The sequence below is a fragment of the Gopherus evgoodei genome, chromosome 5, assembly GCF_007399415.2.
Source record: "Gopherus evgoodei ecotype Sinaloan lineage chromosome 5, rGopEvg1_v1.p, whole genome shotgun sequence".
NCBI classification, from domain to species: Eukaryota; Metazoa; Chordata; order Testudines; family Testudinidae; genus Gopherus; species Gopherus evgoodei.
The window spans coordinates 21,405,254-21,426,378 of record NC_044326.1 but is presented as its reverse complement, the minus strand read 5'-3'; the positions used below and the strand labels follow the sequence as shown (position 1 = coordinate 21,426,378).

General features: G+C 39.8%; 1 protein-coding gene across 1 annotated transcript in view; it reads right to left on the bottom strand.

The window, feature by feature from the left end:
• Positions 1-21,125, bottom strand: part of DOK7 (docking protein 7) — a 100,713-nt gene that overhangs the window by 41,655 nt on the left and 37,933 nt on the right. The window contains exons 6-7 of the mRNA XM_030564352.1: positions 15,633-15,740; positions 12,626-13,500 (exon numbers count right to left, since the gene is read on the bottom strand). Coding sequence (XP_030420212.1) covers positions 12,626-13,500; positions 15,633-15,740 — 983 coding nt within the window. The remainder of the gene's footprint in view (positions 1-12,625; positions 13,501-15,632; positions 15,741-21,125) is intronic.

Below are 21,125 nucleotides of genomic sequence, written 5' to 3'. Positions count from 1 at the left end.
TTTTCTTGAAAAACATAGTGATCGGCAACTGTCGCTGTTGTCTCTTGAGCTGCTCAAACATTTCTTAATATGGTCTCAAATCCTCTGTAATACTACATGTGATTTTGAGGCTTCATTCAATAGAGGGATCATATTCAAAAATTAATTCATTCATGTGTTTCACTTCTTGGAACACTTCAGCAAATTTATGAAGATTCCAACTTGCTAGCTCTTCCTGTTTGTCATCATCATCTTTGTCTTCTGTAGATGATTTTATCAGTTTCTCTAACTCTTCATTAGTCAATGTTTCCCTAAGGCTCTCAATTAGTTCTTCAATTTCTTCCTCAAGGATGTCGACAAAGCCATCACCACCCACTTGCCTGGCCACCTGAACAATGCGTTTCACTTCTTTTTCAATGGTCGGGAAACTCTTAAAATCATTCACACATTCTTTCCATAAGTTTTGCCAACATGCATTGACTGTTTCAGGCTTGATTGCATCCATTGCCTGTTTAATATAAGTGATGCAAACGGCAATATTGAAGGACTTCCAACACTCCATCATATTAAGACTGGGATCAGCATCCATAGCGCTACATATCCGTGAGAATGTAAGCCTCATGTATGTGGCTTGAAACAGCGAATCACGCCTTGATCGAGAGGTTGGAGAATGGAGGTGGTATTTGGGGGGAGAAAGATGACTTCAACATCGTTATGCACAAAGAAAATAATTTGTCATTCTGCTGTCTGAGCACACACCAGTGCAATTCCAGTATTAGCCAACTTGCTTTATTTTTTTGCTTTGTGGAGTATTGTACTATATGGCAAAAAAAAAATGCTAGAAACTTTGCTTGGTTAAATCATTGTGCAATCTTTTGTAACCAAACACCCTAATAGAATGTTCCTCTTTGGAATCCCCACACTGTCTTTAATTGCTTTGAAGCCATGGGCTTGTCTTTCTGATTTTGAAATGTAAGTGCAGTTAGGCATTTTTTTCCAGAAGAGCCCAGTCTCGTCAGCATTGAAAACTTGTTACGGAAGATAGCCCTTTTCTTCTATGATTTTCTTTAATTGTTCGGGATAGGCTTTTGCTGCCTCTTCATCGGCAGATGCATCTTCACCAGTAGTCTGCACGTTTCTGAGGTTGAAGCGGTTCCTAAAACTGTTAAGCCAACCATGGCTGGCTTTGAATTCCTTCTCATCAGAAGGCTGTCCCTCTTTGGCGGGAGGTTTGAACAGCGCGTAGAGGCTAAAAGCCTTTTCTCGCAATGTGTTGCCATCGATAGGCACACGTTTACAGTTCATGTCTTCCAACCATAAGTTTAATGCTCTTCAGTCTTCACTAAAGTCTTTTCACGCACCTGGCTCATCACTTTAGCAGTTATTCAGCACTTTATGCCATGGCTTGATGAATTTCTCTCTCTTGAATCCTGATAGCATAGATGCTAGATTTGTTGCGGCCATATTTACGCACCACATTGGAGACGGACATATCATCTCTCAATAAGTCCAACACAGCCAGTTTTTCCTCCAGCGTTGGAACAGATCGCTATTTCTTTGGTTGAGCACCAGATGAAGTAGTTGGCTTGCATTTAGGAGCCATGTTGTACAAAAAATACATATCTTTAAAACACTAGACTCAAACTCAGCACGGCAAAATGCTCACACTATGAGAGGCACACAGAAACTGAGACCAACTGAGGGAACAGCAGATTCACATCTCCCATCTCACGCTCACTCCGGGGCATACACTCATTGCATGCGTATAGTTGAATTCACCACAATACCCGACCTAGTTGGAGGCCAAATTGATCCCCAGAGTGAGTTAGAGCAGCTGAAAAACTCCTTCAACTTGCACCAGCTTATAATGGTGACCAATGAGCCATGAGACTGGCCAGAGCACAGTGAGTTCCTGTCATATCCCTTTCAATCTACAACATGCTCGCATACCATGAGGGAGTGGGCTGCGGCAGGTGGGACTGGAAGAGAAATCAGCTATGCTGACTTTACAACAGGAAAGAATTCCCTCAGGCTGGGGGAATCCTCAACTCCTCATTTAAAGCAGCTTTCAGGTACTTTTGTGCTGCCATGGGCCGGACCCAGAAGGCCTAGCTCCTGGCCTTTGAAATAGCTCATATGCTAATTATCTCACAATAAAGAAAATCCAGCAATGAATAGATTATTGGTTTGTAAGGGGACTGGCTAAGCAATGGAAATACCCTGCTACGGCTCCTCAGCAGATTTTTGAATAGCTATAGAAGCTCCATAAGTTTAACTGCTCTTTAAGAATCTCACCATGGGCCAAACCCTGGAATCTTGACTCAGCTCTTTCTCTGGCAAAACTGCTGTTGACTTCAGAGAGAGTTTGCCTGAGAGAGGAATGAGTGAAGGGCTAGCATTTGTATAGTACTTTACACAGTCAACGTGTTATACAAACATCATCTGTTTAATCCTGCCAGTAGTTCCAGGAAGGAGGTAAATATTATCATGCCTGTATTACCAGATGGGCAAACTGAGGCTTTGTTGACTTCCCTAAGGCCACAGAAGAAGAGCGTGGTAGAGCCAGGTTTAGAACTCAGGATGTCCTAAGTCTCGTCCCACCCTCAAACCACTAGGTCACTTCTCTCTCACACTTCCTGTGTTTTCTTTCTAGAATACAGAGGGAACAGCCTCCATGTTGTCCAAGTTTACCATCATAATTTGCTGTGCAAGATGTGCCTGAAAAGTGAGGATGGCTAGTTTTATGGCATTGCATTGAAGAAAGTTCATGTCCTTGTATCTCTCCTAATCACACTATGCTCTGCACTGACCTCTGCAAGGTGCGAACAGCCAAGCTGTTGAAATTTGTTGCTATTACTCTTAATGGGAGAAGGTAGAAGCAGCAGTGGATTGAGTCCTTACTCGCTCTGCTGTGTAGAGTCTGAAGAAACACTTGAAGCTTTTCCCAAGATGCCTTCCATACAGTTCCAGTATTCCAATGGGAATACTTGTAGCAATGTGTAGAATGGTCCAAGAACCATTTTTTGCAGAAAAAAACTTTAATCATGTCAATTTTAGAGCCTGCATGGAAGATGCCTATTGATTTTCCATCCACACTAGAATGACTTACTGATGGTTTTCTGAACCTGCCCTCATCCTATTCTGAACATATAACTCCTAGATGTATTTTCTGAGTTGATATCAACTTGCTCTTTGTAAAGTTGATGACAAAACGGCACTTCTATAATGCATCTACTGCCCACTCTGTAGCTACGTCTGTCACCTTCCTGAGAGCTAGCTCTGAAAAGCATATAGTCCATGTAAAGGTATAGGTGTGCTCCTGCGTTATTAGACTTTCTAGATCAGCACAGTTGAAGTCATCATTGCAAACTTGTCCATATTGTCAACTGCAAGTGATTATATGGAAAAGGGTTTTGGTAAAAGACTCTAGCTCCATTCAGTATTCATTTTCTATCACCTCCAAGGTCCATCTATCCACAGTGGATTATTGCCAAGCCTCCAGACATTTCATGCATATACTATCATGTTGTCATTTACAGAGTCCTTTTCTGACTCATGCAGTTACTTTGGCAATGTTGGCTAATAAATAGTAATTCTTACATGCCTTCTTTTAATCACAAGATCTTAAAACACTTTGCAAATATGGCTTAAATGAGCTTCACAAGAGCCTTGTGAGGTAGATGAACATTATACCCATTTTGCAGATAGGCAAACCGAGGAAAAGAGAGGTTTTTAAATTACTTGTTTATGGCCACAGAGCAAGTCAAAGGTACATCTGGATAAGGAACTAAGGAATCCTAATCCCAGCCCTCTGCTTTAATAACTAGGACACAATGCATGCCCCTGGGTTCTGCCAGAATTTGTCATCCCCAGAACAGCCCGTATTCCACAGTATATCCTTCTCATAAGAGAAGTCTCTTCTATTATCTTTTTTTTGATTGAATGGGTAAAAAGAATACTTTCTTCTGCCGTGTGGTGCTGGAGTGGTGATTCTTCTTTCTGCATCTTAAAAGAAGGAAGGTATAGGATGCTGTTCTTTTTGGCAGATTCCATCACTACGTTGTAGTGTTCCAACTGATAATTCTTCTAGTGAGGAATGTGTTTGATTCAGAAGAAAAATGCTTTCTTTTCCTTTTTCCTGTCTTAGCCATATTCCCAATATTCTGTTGCATTCTTTACCATCAGTTCAGAAGACAACCATTTTTCCTGATTCTCATTGTCAGATTCCTCCTCTGTCTCCTCTAAAACAGCTAATTTTCTCTCTCCAGAGAAGCTCTTAGTCCTAGATGAGAAAGAGGAGAGTAGTCAGCTCTTGTAATTTTTGCTCTTACATATCGTATATTGTTCAGCTTCTTTTTCTTTCGTGAGTACAAGTAGTTTTTCTCATTTACTCATTCTGACTGGGTATAATGGATCCAAACTATCAATATCCTGATCAGCTCACCGACAGACAAACGATTTGGCAAAAGTGTCTGCTTAAGCTATGGGGATAAATAATGCTGAACTGCCCACCCAGCACTCTAAGCAATTATTTCACTATAGGGAATTAATATATTTTATATATATATAAAATATATATATATATTACTAGTATACTAAAATCACCCTCAGTTGTTAGCACTCCTGAGGTGTTTGATACCATTTCACTTACCAGTGCTTTTATGCCAGCCAGTTCCCTTCCAAATGTAGATCTTTGGGGACCTATTTGTTTTAGGGCCTCATCCTACCTATAGTTCTTATTTATAATAACCAGTTTTGGATTAAGATCCCTACTCTGATGAAAAGTGGGATGGGGTCTTTCATGATAGATGGTCAGTTTATCTAATTTACATCTCATCTGAAAGATACAATAAACAGGCTCTAGTTGTGCCGATGGTGGTGATCAGATCTGGAACCTTCAGCACTTAATGCATGAGCCTCTACTCTCAAATTGAAGGAGTAAGCCCACTAGCTGAAAGTAGCAGCAGACACAAAAAACTTCTTATATACACCAGCCACTAGAGTGAAACAAAAATCCTCCCCCCTCTGCGCCCCACACACAATGTGGGTTAAAATAGCACCTCCAGTAGCATGGTTGTAGTACTGACTCAGGGAAGTGCCATCCATTTATGTCACCAACATAATTTCCTACAGCATCTGTGCATTCTTTGAATGTCTCCCATCCGAGCTTGGACCCTTTTAGTAGGGCTCCAAACCAGTGTCTCAGTCTCCCTGTGCTTTTCTAGAGAAACCTTTGGTGAACCATTAAAACTGCAGGTGCTCCACATCTCTCAAAGGCTACAGGGAACCTCACCAAAACAACTAGCAACTCATGTGGAAGCTGGGCCTCATCTTTCTTGTTGGGGAATTGGGAGTCACGCGCTATAGTATTCACAGGGAAGAACTCCAAGCGGCAATAATAAGGTGCTGTAGGAAATGATGCTAATGATACAAGTAGAAGGCTCTCTTTCTCTTTGAGTCAGCAATAAACCAACAGAGCTAGGGAACCCTGTATCCTTGGAGGTACTGTCTGTGGGATGAAATATAAAAAGGTCATCATCATTTGCTAGTAAGTATCCTGTGGCACTTTTTATAAGAGTAAGGATGTGAACCGTGGGGTAGGGGCCAAATTCCATCTCTGATTATTGCATTCTGCCCACCTATTTTATAGAACATCTCCCTAACAGCTTCATTTGGAAAAGCATTCTTCCCTTCCTGACTTAGACAGGTATTCTGCTGTTGTGTGCTGTTTTCAGTTGATGTAAAATGCTTCAGAAGTGGCTGTATTTGAGCGGTGAGTGAAGTGATCCTCAGATCCTGTGTTTCAAGGGGATGTTATGAGGTAATTATTTAAGGTGCCTTGAGTTCATGCAAAGGATAATTGCTATTGTCACTGTCTCTGTAGAAGCTTTGTTGCCTAAGGCTACAAACACACTACCACTTATGTCAGTATAAGTTATGTCGCTCAGGGATCTGAATCAGCCACACCCCTCAGCAATTTAAGTTACACCAACCTAAGTGCCAGTGTGGATTGCGTTATGTCGGTGGGGGAGCTTCTCCTGCTGACATAGCTACCGCTGCTTGCAAGGCCTGGAATAGGTAAGTTGACAGAAGAGCTCTCTCCCGTCAGCTTAGAGCATCCTCACTAGGAGCGCTACAGTGGTGCAGCTGCAAGCTCTGTCGTGTAGCCATAAAAATAAACTGATGCAGGTGAAATGCCATGTTGTGATACCCTTGCTCATCTTCCACCACGAGTAGCCACATTTAAGGCAATGGGATGCAAAGTACTTCTCAGTGTAAGTAAAGGTATCACAGTCTGGCCCTAACTAAGAGAACCAAATGAGATGAAATTGAAGAGAACACTATTAACAGAAATTGATAGAAACAGAAAGCCTGAAAACTGTTCTGATTTATGCCAGATGCCAATGGCATCAAAGACCATTCTCATTTGAGAGTCAGACAAATGTAATGGATCACCAGACATATCTCTTCTTTGCGCAATTAAATATTATTTATTGTTAGGCTGTTATCTATTTGTATCTGACTGTGACAGTCTCTCCTTTTATAACAATGTTACAACATGTTGGACAATAATCAGTGAGTTGATTTTTTTATTTAGAACTTTTGGATTTGTCTGTATTATTAGATATTTATAAGCATTTGGGCTTGAAGGCTTCTTCACTGCACCTCTGTGAAAGAAATGATATCTAGTCAAGTTTGGTCAATGCATTAAAGTGTTCCTAATACAAAAAGAAACTACATAAGACAAAACCCAGTTTATTATGGGCCTTGTTCGCTCCCACTGAAGTTAATGACAAATCTGTCATTGATTTCAGTGGTGCAGCATCAGCACCTATTTATCAATGAAAAATGAGTGCAGATAAGTGGGAATACTCAGGAACTGCCTACAACTCTGATCATGGAAGAAGAACTGTTAGTGAGAAGAGGAAGGTGCAGAGCTTTAAAAATTGAACAGCCTTTCCTGGCAATTTAGAACTGCCCTGGAGTTTTAAAGGTAAAAAAAGTATAATATTTTTGTTGAGGTTCAATGGATATGTTCAAAGATGGAAAAAAGGATTATAAAAAGTGTTGTCTAATGGTTAGACCCAGGAACTGGGAGACAGAGCAGCTTTGCTGCTGTCTCACAGATCTGATCTAGTCATGTCCTTTCTGTGTCTGTTTCAGTATCTTTAAAATGGGTTAATTAATTTTCTAAAGCACTTAAAATCGTCAAATGAAAAAAAAAGTATAGAAATGCAAAGCATCCATAGCAGTATTAATCAGCAGGTGATTAACATATTGCAATAACTCTCAGAATTTTTAAGCCTCAGAACATGCTAGCTTACATACAAGGGACAGCAAGACTTTTTTTAGTAGAGATTTTCTAGTAGAGGCTGATTGAAAAGCAAAACAATTTTTTAGAACAAAATTTACCTGTTGTCATTGAGAAGAAAATATGTATGTGCGCTGATAAGACTTAAAAGTATCATATTTGTTATGTGAGCTGAGTTATACAAACCTCTGAACCAACAGGGTTTAAATATTGATAAGTGTCTTTGCCAATGATATGTCATCCTATGTTGTCCTTTATATCTGGAAATCAGAAATGAGCAGAGACATTATAAGGCAAAAATGAGTAGTTTTGTCTTATGTGAGATGGGAGTGTGATGACACTAATACACAAATGGATGTGTATACTGATACTGTACATTATAAACAGACTTGGAAGGATTAGATTGATCAGCAAACACCGATTTCACCGTAAACACACAAAATGATTAAAAGTATTTCCATTGATAATACAGATAGGCAAAGTAAGAAAAATGTTGCTTGAGAACTTATTCGACTTTGATTTAAGGATATTTACTGTATATATTTTGACATGTGATGTTGACAATTTGTGTTTTGAAGGTTATAAAGGTTTAACTTTCTCAGTCTACTGTCATTAAATAATTATCTGATCCCCCGTTATTTCCCACAACTCTGAAAATTTACATAAATATTGAAAAAAATGCTTAAAATTTTACGCAACTATGAAAATAAAAATGCTTTAAAATAATCAATATTATTTTAAAATCTAAATTATTTTTAAAAAATCTAGTTTTGCCAGCCCAATTATAATGCACCTCTATGATTTCTTTAGCATCTTTATTATTATTATTATTATTATTATTAATGAAAACTTCAGTGTTAAAACAAAAAAACTGAAAAACTTCCCTTTACAGACATGACAATGAAATAGTCTGTGGCCATTCCATTGCACAAGGTTACATCCTCAGATGTTCTTCTTTCAGACCCATTTTACATGAGTTTATCCCCAATGACATAGTATTCAGGAGGCCTAGGTTCAAGCCTCTCCTCTATCACAAGCTTCCTGTGTGACACTGGGCAAGTTATTTAGGGCTAGGTCCACCAAGGGACTTGGACATTGCAAAATCAAACGTTTAGGTGCCTAATGCTCAGTGAAATCCTCAGCTAAGCACTCAGGTTCCCTTTACAGTGCATGGACACAGATTCCTCAGAATGAGATTCACAACAGCCAACAAGCTGAGCAAGGTAGCAACCTAAACTAGCCAGTAGGAAATGCCAAGGAGAGGAGTGGGTAGGCACTTAAGTCCAGGCCTGAGGGAGGTGTCTCACTCTGCTCAGTCACAGCCTGTGAACCCACTCCTGGAGTTAAGGGTCTAAGTCAGGCCAGTTCTTTCTCACAAAAAATCAGAGATACCCACCCACTGTTATAACCAATAGCCCACCAGATAGGGGCACGCACCTGGGAGGTAGAAGATGTGCTTTCAAATTCCTGCTCTGCCTGATTTGAACCAGTGACTTAAAACTGGGTGTCCTATATCCCAGGTGAGTACCCCAACCACCAGGCTAGAAAGTCAGACTCTCCCTTTTGCACTCTGGCCCAAAGAATATTTAACTATTTACAAATTTCGAACAGGAGAGATTGAGAGTGCCCCACCCCAGAATACCCCAAAGCCTGAAACTTGGGTGTTGCAACATCGACGTGCCACTTGTGAATCTAGCCCTTTGTGCCCCAGCTTCCCATCTGTAAAATAGGATAACACTGATTTCCCAGCCTCACAGGGGTGTTGTGGAGAAGGTTGTGAGGCATTCAGATACTATGGTAATGGGAGCTATACAAGTACCTTAGATGGATGAATTCAGTAGAGTCATTCCTGATTTGTACCATTGTAAGTGAATTGGGGCTCTCATCTCCACAGAGGTAGTGGTATTTCCAGATGATCAAGCAATCAAATTGGCTGAATATATGCTGGTGTTTCATAACAGACCCACAGAAAAACAATTATTTTTATGCTGACTGCATTACACCAAGTTAACTAGCAAAATCTTAGTCTAATCCTATACTCTTCACACGTAAAAAAACCTCCCATTGAAATCAATGAGAGTTTGGGGTAAGCCGGGAATATAGGATCAGGGCCACCATTTCCACAGGTAGACACATTTCTTGCTACCCTCACTGATGTTGGTACACCACAAGGAAGTCAATGAAAACAGCCATATGCATTTCATATCCATTCAAAATGCAAGAGGATGACGGTTGGGGCAGGGAAAACAGTATCTGCCAGATGGAAAAGGACAAAATCAGTTGGAAAAGACAGTTTATTTCCAGGCTTCTATAAAATTTTACAAACAATGGAGGAGTTTAAAAAACCAACACCACCTCCCTATAAAAATCTTGATATTATCTCCTAAACTATGGCATCAAATGAAGTTACAGAAAAAAAAATATGTACAGTGAAGTGCTATTCCTCATTCTATTAGTGACTAGGTAGTCGGAAATGGAATGAACACGGTCCAGTAGTAAATCTACAAACCTTAATAAAAACAATCCAAGATTCTAAGCATAAATATGCCCTATTTATATACTATACAAGGATCTCAGCTAAAATATTTATTTGCATAACAGAATATACCTATATGAAAATACAATGGTAAAGGCACACTCAATTCAGTTTATAATGAAGGGAATCTTGTGCACACTGGGCCAATGTACCACAGAATACAAAAGCACATTTACTTCCCAATCTTAAACCTCAGCTGCTAATATATTTCTAGTTCCTTTATGTACAATAGATTTTCTCAGTGGTTATATTCTTCGCCTTGAGTGAAACAGGAAAGTGTTACTGTTTTTCTGTCTGAGTCTGGAAGATCCCCAGTTTACACGCCAAATCTTGATGTCCTGCATTCTGGTCATCATCCTTCCAGTCACTAGTGGAGTGGATGACCTTTTTCAATGCTGCTCCTTAACTAGCTACTGGAGTCACTCTTGATCAGAAAAGGCAAATATTACCTTCCACATCCAGCATTCTCCATCCTCTACCCCAGACCCATTTCAGTCCCTTGATACACACCTCTCCTCCACAGGTGTCTACACCTCTGCACCACAACCCCAAATCCTGCCTCCCTCACTGGTTCTGTTGCCAGAAGACACCGCACACCTGTACTTGCTTCAGTCTTGACATTTTTACTCCCTTCTTTCTTGGTGAAATTACCACTGAAATAAACTTTTGCCTGAGTAAGGACTATAAGATTTGCAAAAGTTCACTAATAAGGATGAACATGAAAAACTGCTGCTGTACTTCAATATTGTTATGGACTGTACTGTTCTTTCCATCTCATTTACTTAGACTAAATATCAGGAATTTAAAAACATCAACATAATTTAATTAACAGTTTATCTGAAATTGTAAAAGCATGCAAAACATTGGCCCAATAAAGATTTTCTGAACATCTTCAAATAGTTGTGGAGAACTGATGTCAAGTAATCCATGATTCAGTTCAGCTTGCTCCTAGTGGTATCCCAAATGTATCCTATTCACAGCATGTAGAATAGGAATTATTTTATTACAGAATAGGGATTTGTGTCTTCATCATATTACGTGTAAAGAAGACATGGACAGGGACCATTAGTCATTTCTAAAATAATTGACCTTGCTATAATGGTTTGATTACTTTTAACAAAAACACAACTGTTATTTGTCTAATTCAATAAGGCATATTTTCAGAGTTCTTTAAAATACGCAGGGAAGAGAAGCAAAAGTATTTATCCTGTACTAAAATGAGTTCAAGTGGGAGCAGCCTTTCTCATGTCACTGTTTATTTTCTAGATTACTGTCCATTCTGCATAAGATCTTTTTCAACATTTCCCTACAGTTATAATGGCTGAAAGTACAGTGGCACCACAGTTCTCCTCCAATATGGCGTCTGGTCTAATGCATTTAAAATCAATCGTCCAATCAGGGAGCGGACTGGAAAAGGGGGAAGGAGTGACTTCACTCCTTTACAGTTCTGAAGATATAAAGTGCCAATACCATCCTCTAGTACCCAGAGACTTAAAAACAGACTGCACTATAAGCACATGAAGCGCTGTAGGACAAGAAAAGGCCAATAGCCCAACAAGCTCATTAATGTCTTCTGAATTTGAAAACCTGTTCTCTTCAGTGAGTTATGTAACTCCTATATACTCATTTAAAATTATACACTTAAATTATCTTATTTTTAACAACTGTTTCTCTAAGTGAGATAATTTTGCCTGAATTCCCAGTTTATACATCATTTCCTAATTTTTTACATTCTCTCTCTCTCTTTCCCAGGTTTTCTATGCCTCACCAACACGAACACAGCTTTATCTTGTTCCAGTTTAGCAATGGCAATAAAACACCACAAAAAGTCTTCTCAAAATCCAGTAAAAAGAAATATTTTCTTCACAAATGCATTAATAGCGTATGGAATTCATTGCCACAAGATATTATTGAGGCCAAGAATTAAATAGGATTCAAAAAGGGATTAAACATTTATATGGATAACAAGAATATCCAGAATCATAATAGTAAATATTTTAAAATAAACAAAAGTGTAGGAAAGTATGCAAACCCTCATGCTTCAGTTCTTAAGCCAGCCTCTAACTCCTGATGGCTAGGAAGAACTTTCCTTGAGAGTTGGCTCTCCCATAACCAGCAACTGCAGGGTTTCTTGCACCTTCTCTGAAGCATCTGACACTGGCCACTCTTAGTGACATGATACAGGGCTCAATGGACCACTAGTCTGTTCCAGTACAGTAGCTCTTATGTTCTCCTTCACCAGAAGCTCCACTATTTTCTGAAGTTCAGTCAGAAGCTCCACCATTCTGGCTTCCCCATGCACATGAGGTGCTCGCATACTACAGTCAAACTATCTATCTATCTAACTATCTATCTGTCAAAATAAATATGCATCTTTAAAAAATGCCTATCCTAGAGTATCATCCATCCTTTTCAGCCTCCCTTCATTCTACTCAAGAAATACCAACAGCAAGACATCCTCATTTGTACTAAATTAATTATCACAGGACAAATTCAACCCTCCGATGTGCCTGTGATGTTTCTACTGAAGTCAATGCGAGTCTGGTCCATTAAAAGATAATGCTTGATAGGTTACATGTTTCAATGTTTTCCTGTTCCAGGCATGGTTTTTAAGGAGGGGAGAGGTTGCCATCTACTAAACCTTTCAACATACCCATAAAACAGCACAAATCTCATTATCCTAAAAAGAAGTAGGCTGCAATTCACAACTATTCTTACATCCTTAAGTCATTTAAATTAATGGTGTTAAATAAGGTACTTAAATCTTTGTTAGCATCTGCTCAGTATTAGGTATTTACCTTTAGTCCACCACAGATTGGACAAGCTGAAAAGAGAGCTCTTGTCATCCCAGGGTGGGGGCTATATATTTCACAGGGGTCAGCTGGGACTCCACTAGGTGGTGCCAACTCACTACTTTTGGAGTCTAACACCTGTCCTTGTGGTTTTACATCTGACCACCTTGAAACAAAATCCACATATGTCTCATCACTTGAGTCTTTGGTGCCTTCTGGGAGTAAGGATGCATGCCTCCCCCTGTCTTGGCTCTGCTCACGTGCCATCCGTGTTTCCGAGTGTGGTACCAGCACCTTAGGGTCACTAATGCCTTGAGGTGCTGGGTCCTGGTCCTTTGGTTGGGTGGAATCCGCACTCTTGTGTTGTACATCTATAGCAACTGCCTGTAATAAACTCCTGGGTGTGTCATAAATATGTCTGACAGGGCTAGGAATCTGATATTCTGACCCCAAGCTCCTCTGGGGTTCACTGTGCAGGCAAGTACATAAATTCTGATCTGAAGGAAGGTTCAATGGCAGGCTAAGCAATGACCCAAACTCATCACCGTGGCAAATATCCAGACTCCCAGCATAGGAAGAGAAACTTCCAGAGTAAGAAGAGTGACTACCAGTAGCTATCCCACTGTCAGAAGAACTCTGACGACCTATTTCCTGTAGCTGTCTAGACCGAAGAGGTTTAGGAGGTGGTTTGGTGGTGCCACGTGCCCCTTCTGCAAGTGTTTTTTCTTCCCCAAAATGAATGCCCTTTGCAGCTGCCAGTCCATGACTCTCTTGAGAAGCGCTGGCCGAAGACTGTTCAGGCCAAATTGTTAACCTACTCCCAACACTAGCATCCGAATGGCTGGTATCTGAAGATGAACTTGACAGGCTTCTATCATCTCCTGGAATAAAAGAAAATAGATCAACCTCTGTTCAAAATATACTTAAACTAAAAGCAAAGAAAGGACAAATAAGCAGAAAGGACTGTGCAATTAAATTTATCTTAGGGGAGGGCTGTTTCTGCTATATTAACAGAATGTACATTGCAATCTGTACCCTCGGAAAAATATTAAAAAACAACTTGGTACCCTTAGTGTAAATTTATTGTATCTCTGAAAATATATCACATTCTATGCTAAAATTGAAGATTATATGCCTGAATCTCCTCTCTGGTGTAGATCAGGAATAGCTGAACTGAAGCCAATGACATAACACTGGGGTAAAATATATGTCAGCATATATTCTACTCCAGTGTTATTTCATTGGCTTCAGTTCAGCTATTCCTAATCTACACCAGAGAGGAGAAGCAGGCCAAATGACCTCAAAATATCTGAGGATGTTCCAAAATATAAACTTTTAATTCTAAATTGCCATAAGCTGCATAATAGAGTTCAACATTTGTATTTGATTTGAAGCTGTTGAATGCGTTTCTGTTTCATAGAAATCCCTGAAAAGGCTGGCTTGGTGCTTTTTATCTCTTACCAATGAATTTTAATGGAACAATTGCAAAGTCAACTTTTAAAAAGGCATCAGACATAAAAATCAATTGTTCAGCTCAAGATTATCTTTTAGCTGATAGACCTGAAACTAAATTCTACAAAGTTCCAAAGAAAAACATAACTGTACATCACATGAGCGGATGAAAATGTAACTGATATGGCTATGATGATAGTTTTGTATCCATTATATATCCCATGATGCATTTATGCATGGATTGAAAGACGATTTTTCCCCACTAGTAGCTGTAGCAAGAATATTTGAACAAAGGGTCATATATACCTGAAGCACTCACTGGAAGTGGAAAACTAAGAAAGGGCTATGAATTGTGATGGTAAGGACAGCCAGGCATTTTCATCCCAATTAAACGTATTGGTATAGAAAGTGATTTTGTGCCTTCTTACGTAAGAATGGAACTTAATGGGTAGACAATGCGTCATTTTGTTAGTATTAATTTTAGACTTAGTGGAACACATTTTCGGCTGGTGTAAATACGTATACCTCTGCTGAAGTCAATGGTGCTGTGTGTATTTGCATCACTCAATGATCTGGGCATGAGTCAAATTCTATTCTCAGTTACAATGGTAACTTCACTGGACTCTGCGGTGTCACTCTGGATTTGCATGGATGCAAAGGAAATCAAAATATAGACCCTTAAATCTAACCTTTTTCCCCTCGCTACGTTCATTCACTTTTGACCGTTGTTTTTCATGTGCCTTTATTATCAGAAGATATATAATAAGTAAAAATCAGAACACTAAATCCAGGGTATCGCACAAGAAATACACCCTGGAATGAAGTATCAGAAGGATAGCAATGTTAGTCTGGATCTGTAAAAGCAGCAAAGAATCCTGTGGCACCTTATAGTCTAACAGAAGTTTTGGAGCATGAGCTTTCGTGGGTGAATACCCACTTCGTCGGATGCATGTACTGGAATGAGTGAATCTATTTACAAAGGATATTTTTACTGAGCATCAATAAAGTTATAATGGTTATTGGCTTTTAAAAATATTTGAAAGTAAATTCATATTTAGAAGCACCAAATTATGCCTCTACATGGAAAATGTCTTTTAGATTGACATGCATACACGCTGCCACAGACAGAGAAAGGAAGGGTTTAATGTCAAAGGGTTCTGTTCCTCACCTTGCCACAGGCTTGCTGTGTGACTTATGCAAGTCACTTCATGCCACAGGCCTTAATTCAGCAAGGTATTTAATCACGTATCTGACTTCAGTGGGACTGCTCACTTCAATGGGGCTACTCACATGCTTAAAGCTATGCACATGCATAAGTACCTGGGGCTCTGGAGCCTGATCCAAAACCCACTGAAGACAACAGAAATAGTCCCACTGACTTCAGTGGACTTTGGATCATGCCCTTAAAGAAGTGGGACCTAAGAGAGTGATTTTGTCCACTACATTTGGAAGGCTCAATATTTTAAAATGCTAATGTTTTCTTATTTCGGAAGCCTCAAGAAAAAGACACATGAAATAAAATCCAGACTTGTATCATAGCTTGATCATAGGCATTTCTTACCTCCACTGCCCTGGCGACTTGAATGGGATAGTAGGCTCAGGCGTTTTTCTAATTGCAAAGCTTCATGGGCCACTCTCTCCTCCATGTAGGCTGGGTTTGCACTTGGGTCTTTAAGAAAGGAACAAATGGGTAAGTTTCTGAAAAAGGCAGTGAAAGTATTGAGAGAAAAACAATAAATGTTATACTGCATCTTCTACTGTAGGGCTTTAGCAAGCCTTGTCATGTGTTTGCATAGTCTGCATTCCTAACTAACATCTCATTGGCAAACTTTTTATCTTGTTATTTCCCCTCTCCAAAAGGTGATAGGATAGGGGACAAGCGACCTTTAGGCCTGCCCTGGAGAGGTGCTGAGCAATCAGCGGGAGTTCTGTGTGCCCACCACCTTTCAGGATCAAACCTAAAGTCAGCTAAAGTAGTAACTATGGGACTGATCCTGAAAGGTACTGCACTGGAATCAAGGGCAGCTGAGTGTCCAGATGAGACCCTAGATCTGGGGGATTAAGACAAGAATATGTGACCTTTAAAATTAAAGGTGAAATCCTGGCCTTACTGAAGTCAATGGGAGTTTTGCCATTAACTTCAGTAGAGGCTGGGTTTTCACTCAGAGTTTCTGGTGTGGATTTATAAACTAATTCAAAGATGGTAATGTTTTTGTTACCATACAAGTTAGAATCATAGAAATATGAGGCTGGAAGGAACTTCAAGAGGTCATCCTGGCCAGCTATTTAAAAGGATACCCAGCAAATTAGACATAGAAAAGATCAATTAGACCTTACCTATACAGGACTATTGCTTCTAGGACATTTTCTACTGGTTTAGCCAGTCTAGCTCAATGAAATATCACAATGAAAGAGGATCCCACTATCTCTGGGGGGGAGGGGGAACGAGGAGAAGGCATCGAACACTTCACAAACTTTAGCGTACACCTTCCTCAGAAAACATGCCATTCTTCTCTGTATTGCTTCATTTTCCAGCCACGCACAATTAAACCAGATGTTGGCAGCAATCATTATTATATTCTTGAGACTAATTTGACAAGATTACTGTAAACATCTTTAAAATGTATGGCATGTTTAACAGCTGCAGTGTATATGGTCTGCTAACTCATTCTCATTGAAGTTTCAGTTGGCCTCATAATTACACAGGAAAGGAAGCAAATGTGAGATACAATAGAAATTAATTTTGGCACAGCTGCAGTTACCACATTCCTGCTCACACTGATAGTCACAGCATCTGTAACAAACATATATGGAAGCATTTAACAAGAGAGGAAGGATAAAGAGAGAAATAAATTGCTGTTGATGGGCTGGTTGAGATGAAGAACAACTTCTAACTGTGGAAACCAAGATTTCCATGTTCTTACATTATGTTTCTCCATTCTCAGAGACTTGGGCTTGGTTCACTCCTACGGTGCAGATGCATCAATGGAGACATTCACCACCACGGGCCAGCTATTGCTGGCCACCCTCGGAGACAGTAGGCTTAGCGATTCAGCCAAGGTTCTATAGGACCCACCCAGCCAAGGACATCCAGGAGATCATAGAGTCATAGGACTGGAAGGGATCTCGAGAGATCGTCTAGTCCAGTCCCCTGCATTCATGGCAGGATCAAGTATTATCTTCTAGACCATCCTTGACAGGTATTTGTTTAACCTGTTCTTAAAAATCTCCAGTGATGGAGATACCACAACATCCCTGGAAAAATTATGCCAGTGCTTAACCACCATGACAGGAAGTTTTTCCTAATGTCTAAACTAAACCACCCTTCTTGCAATTTAAGTCCATTGCTTCTTGGCCTATCCTCAGAGGTTAAGGAGAACAATTTTTATCCCCGCTCCTTGTAACAACCTTTTATGTACTCGAATGAGCTCAATCAAAATATCTCACAGATCCCTTGCCCTGACCGTCACCACTGACTTTCTGGGCTGCATCAGCTGGCTCTAAGCCCTTTAGTGGAGATGAGGTTACAGGCATGGTGCACTCTTTAGCTTTCCTCCCCATCTAGGTGGGCTTTTCATTTCTGCAGATCTGTAGCCTGGTTTCCACTGACAGAATGAATCAGGTATACTGTGTATTAAATATAGATATTTATACGGAACATTAAGCTGTTCTGCAAGGGGAAGGGCTTAAAGTGTTCTCAAAGAAATGTTGGGTCTGTCAATGACCATGACTGGAACAAAGTCAGTATCACTCCCAGTTCACAACCCCAGGCCATCTTGAGGCACATTGACTTTATAATACCCTTTGCTAGTAACATGTCTCAGATGTATCTCCAAAGACTTTTTTTTTTGGAGGCTGAGTCTGTAACCCAACCCACTTTAAGCATTGATTAGGACCAAATCCTGCAAATCCTTACTTAAGCAAAACGCCAGTTGTGTACAGTGGGAATCTTTCCAGTGTAAATTGCAAGATTTCGCCATTAGTCCTCATGGCTCAACTCAGACACACCTAAACAAGGAGTTGGCGCCTTGTATACCAGGTTGCAAATTGCTGCTTTTATCTGTCCATGACCTGAGGGTGCAGAGCTGTTAGCTGTAACGCCCCTCCATTTTGGCTGTAGTTTCTTCTGCAGTCTCTATTCAAGTGCTCTCACGTCCAAAAGGGGATCTAGTTCAGCAGAGATAAGTTTTGCAAAGCACTTCAAGTGCAAGGCTGGTATAGTGAGTGAGTGAACAAAACCAGACTGAATCTATATGAAAGAGTTGATTAAGATGGGCTAGGAGGAAACATGGGTTAAAGTGTATTAGCTTCTGATCTCCGGAGAATTGTTTTTCTTTTTAAAATACGGGTTTAGGTCACAAGTAAAAATGGGTTGGTGGTGTCATCCTACATCCCATTTGTGCACAATACAAAACCACTAAACAATGTGTAATAACTTGCCATGACGGGCAGTCTCTGCTCCAGAGAATCCCAGGACAGCGATAGCATGACCGATATGGACATAGCTGTCTGAGGAAGTTTTTACAACATCTTCCCACTCAACATCTTATTAGATGCTCCAGCCAGAGCTCCAGCCAAAGAATTATTTCATGAACACTAGCGCTCTCTCTTGCTCTCCCCCACCCGCCCCCAGGATTTTCATACATCTGAGTCCACAGTATCTAAGCACTTAGATTCATGCAAACATTCAAATTAAAAAATAGACTTCATTATTTCCAAACAGAAATGGATCCCCTTGTGTGAAGAAAGCCATGCATCAGCTGCTGAAATCTTCCCTGGCCCTACTTTCCTGGTCAATTAGCAGGGGGTTATGTGAAGGTTGAATTGACTGAGATACCTATGATGGAGGGATTTTATTTTTACCATGAGCGTTGGTGGGTATTCATTAGAACCAGCTGAGCAGTCCATTGTGGGATATTTTGAATACTTTCATACTGTGACATTTTATTCCCAAGAGCATGGGATGACCATTATGTAGAATCATAGAAATGTAGGATTGCCAGGGACCTTGAGAGGTCATCTAATCCAGCTCTCTGCACTGAGGCGGGACCAAATAAACCTAGACCATCCTTGAGAAGTGTTTGTCCAACCTGGTCTTAAAAACCTCCAATGATATTCTATGATTCTATTGGGATTTCACAAACTCCCATATTCTCCACTCCATTATCCAAGCTGTTAATGAAAATATTGAGGAGTACTGGATCTAGGACTGACTCCTGCTGGACGCCACCAGATATGAAAACCATTGATAACTACTCTTTGAGAATGGCCTTTCAACCAGATGTGCACCCCCTTTATAGTAATTTTATTTAGACCACATTTCCCTAGTTTGCTTAGGAGACTGTCATGAGGCACTGTGTTAAAAGCCTTAGAAAAATCAGTTATTTTAATATTAGTCATTTATTTTGATCCATAAAATGTGAATCAGGATCTTTTTGAGATGCCCTTGCAATACAGGTGCCATAAAAATGTACTACTGTGTTATGTTACATTGTTTTACAAAAATCAGTCAAGGATGGAGCAGCAGCCTTAATCTCTGCATTTCCTTCCTTTGCATGTGTAGGTCAGATCCTTGCTGTTACAAGTCCAGGGTGATCCTTACACCTGTTTCAGCCCCTTTACACCATGTAAAAAGGGAGAGAGCAGTGTAAATGGGCCCTAAAAAGCTCCATGTCTGATTGAAGGAGGATTCCCTCGGCATAGGCACTGTAGAACACAGCCATAAAGCTAACAACCATAAGCCCATGCACATCATCACTCATGAGCCCTGACACAATAAGTGTACCAAGGGCATGCTGAAATGGGGCCGTAACACTGCAGACATTCCAGTTATAGGGCAGCCTGGGATGCTGCTGCAATTTAAAATGCTGCAGAATCAGGCTCATTGACTGTAACATCTTCATGGCTAGGGTTGTGTCTTTAATGCTTGCATGTTGCTCCATCAACAAATACTGTATGTAGTAATAATTAATAAATGTGAACTATCACATCTTTTCCTTTGAAACTTTATTTTGGATTTATGGATAATGGGTTAATTATTATAGATATATTTATGTTTGTTTGGATGATCCATTCCAAAGCATTGCAGTGGTTATTCAAATGTGGAAAAAGTTTCATATATACACCAAAAAAGAAAGTATGGATCAGGAAAATACTTTTGTATCAAAAGTTCATTAAGTTTTCTACACAACTGAATTATACTTTTCAAAACTGAACACCTAAACTGCACATGCAAATCATGCATTTGAGCAAACAAGGATGCACCTAAACATACAATAGCCATGTTTGCATAACTATTTGCCCAGTTATGTATGCAAATAATGCAGCCACCTTTGGAAACTGGATTTTTTTTAATTAGACAAATTATCACTATTGGGAAAAATAACAAGATAATATGCTTGTTTTCCAATTAGTATTTTCCCCTGTGCCCCTACAATTTGTTCAGGTTAATATTTAATAAATCACAGAGCACCATTTAGCAAAGATGCTCTGTGAACTTTCTGCACATAAAAGGCTACCAGAGGTGGACATCACCATGTCTATCCACAGTCATACTGGAAGGAAGCTTGGGGAAGCTGACTTGTTGCTTCCTCAGTCTATACCCATTCTGTGGATAGTGGAAAATTCAATCTCTGACTCTTTTCACTGCACTAAATTCTCTCTCTTTTCGCAAAAATGCCCTTTGTTACATTAAGCAAATGTTAACGGACCCTTTTCCTTCTTAAGCTGTCAAGGAGGCATGTCTCTAAGTTCCAAGCAGAAGGGTGATCAAGGGCAAAAATCCAAAATCCATCAGTAAATTGGGGTGAGAAATCTGGTTCATACTTAAACTTCTACACCACCCAAATTATGAAATTCAGAAGATTTCATAAATAAAGCCCCTAGGAAAAATGTATTAATATCCAACATGACTTTGCATTAATTAATGTAAATATAAATAATAGTAATAACTTGAGGATTTCTGAGTATAACCCACTACAAGGAAGTTTAGATCTAGTTAGCTAAAGTGCAGGGATGATTTATCTATTTAACATATTCCTTTCAACAGACTGGG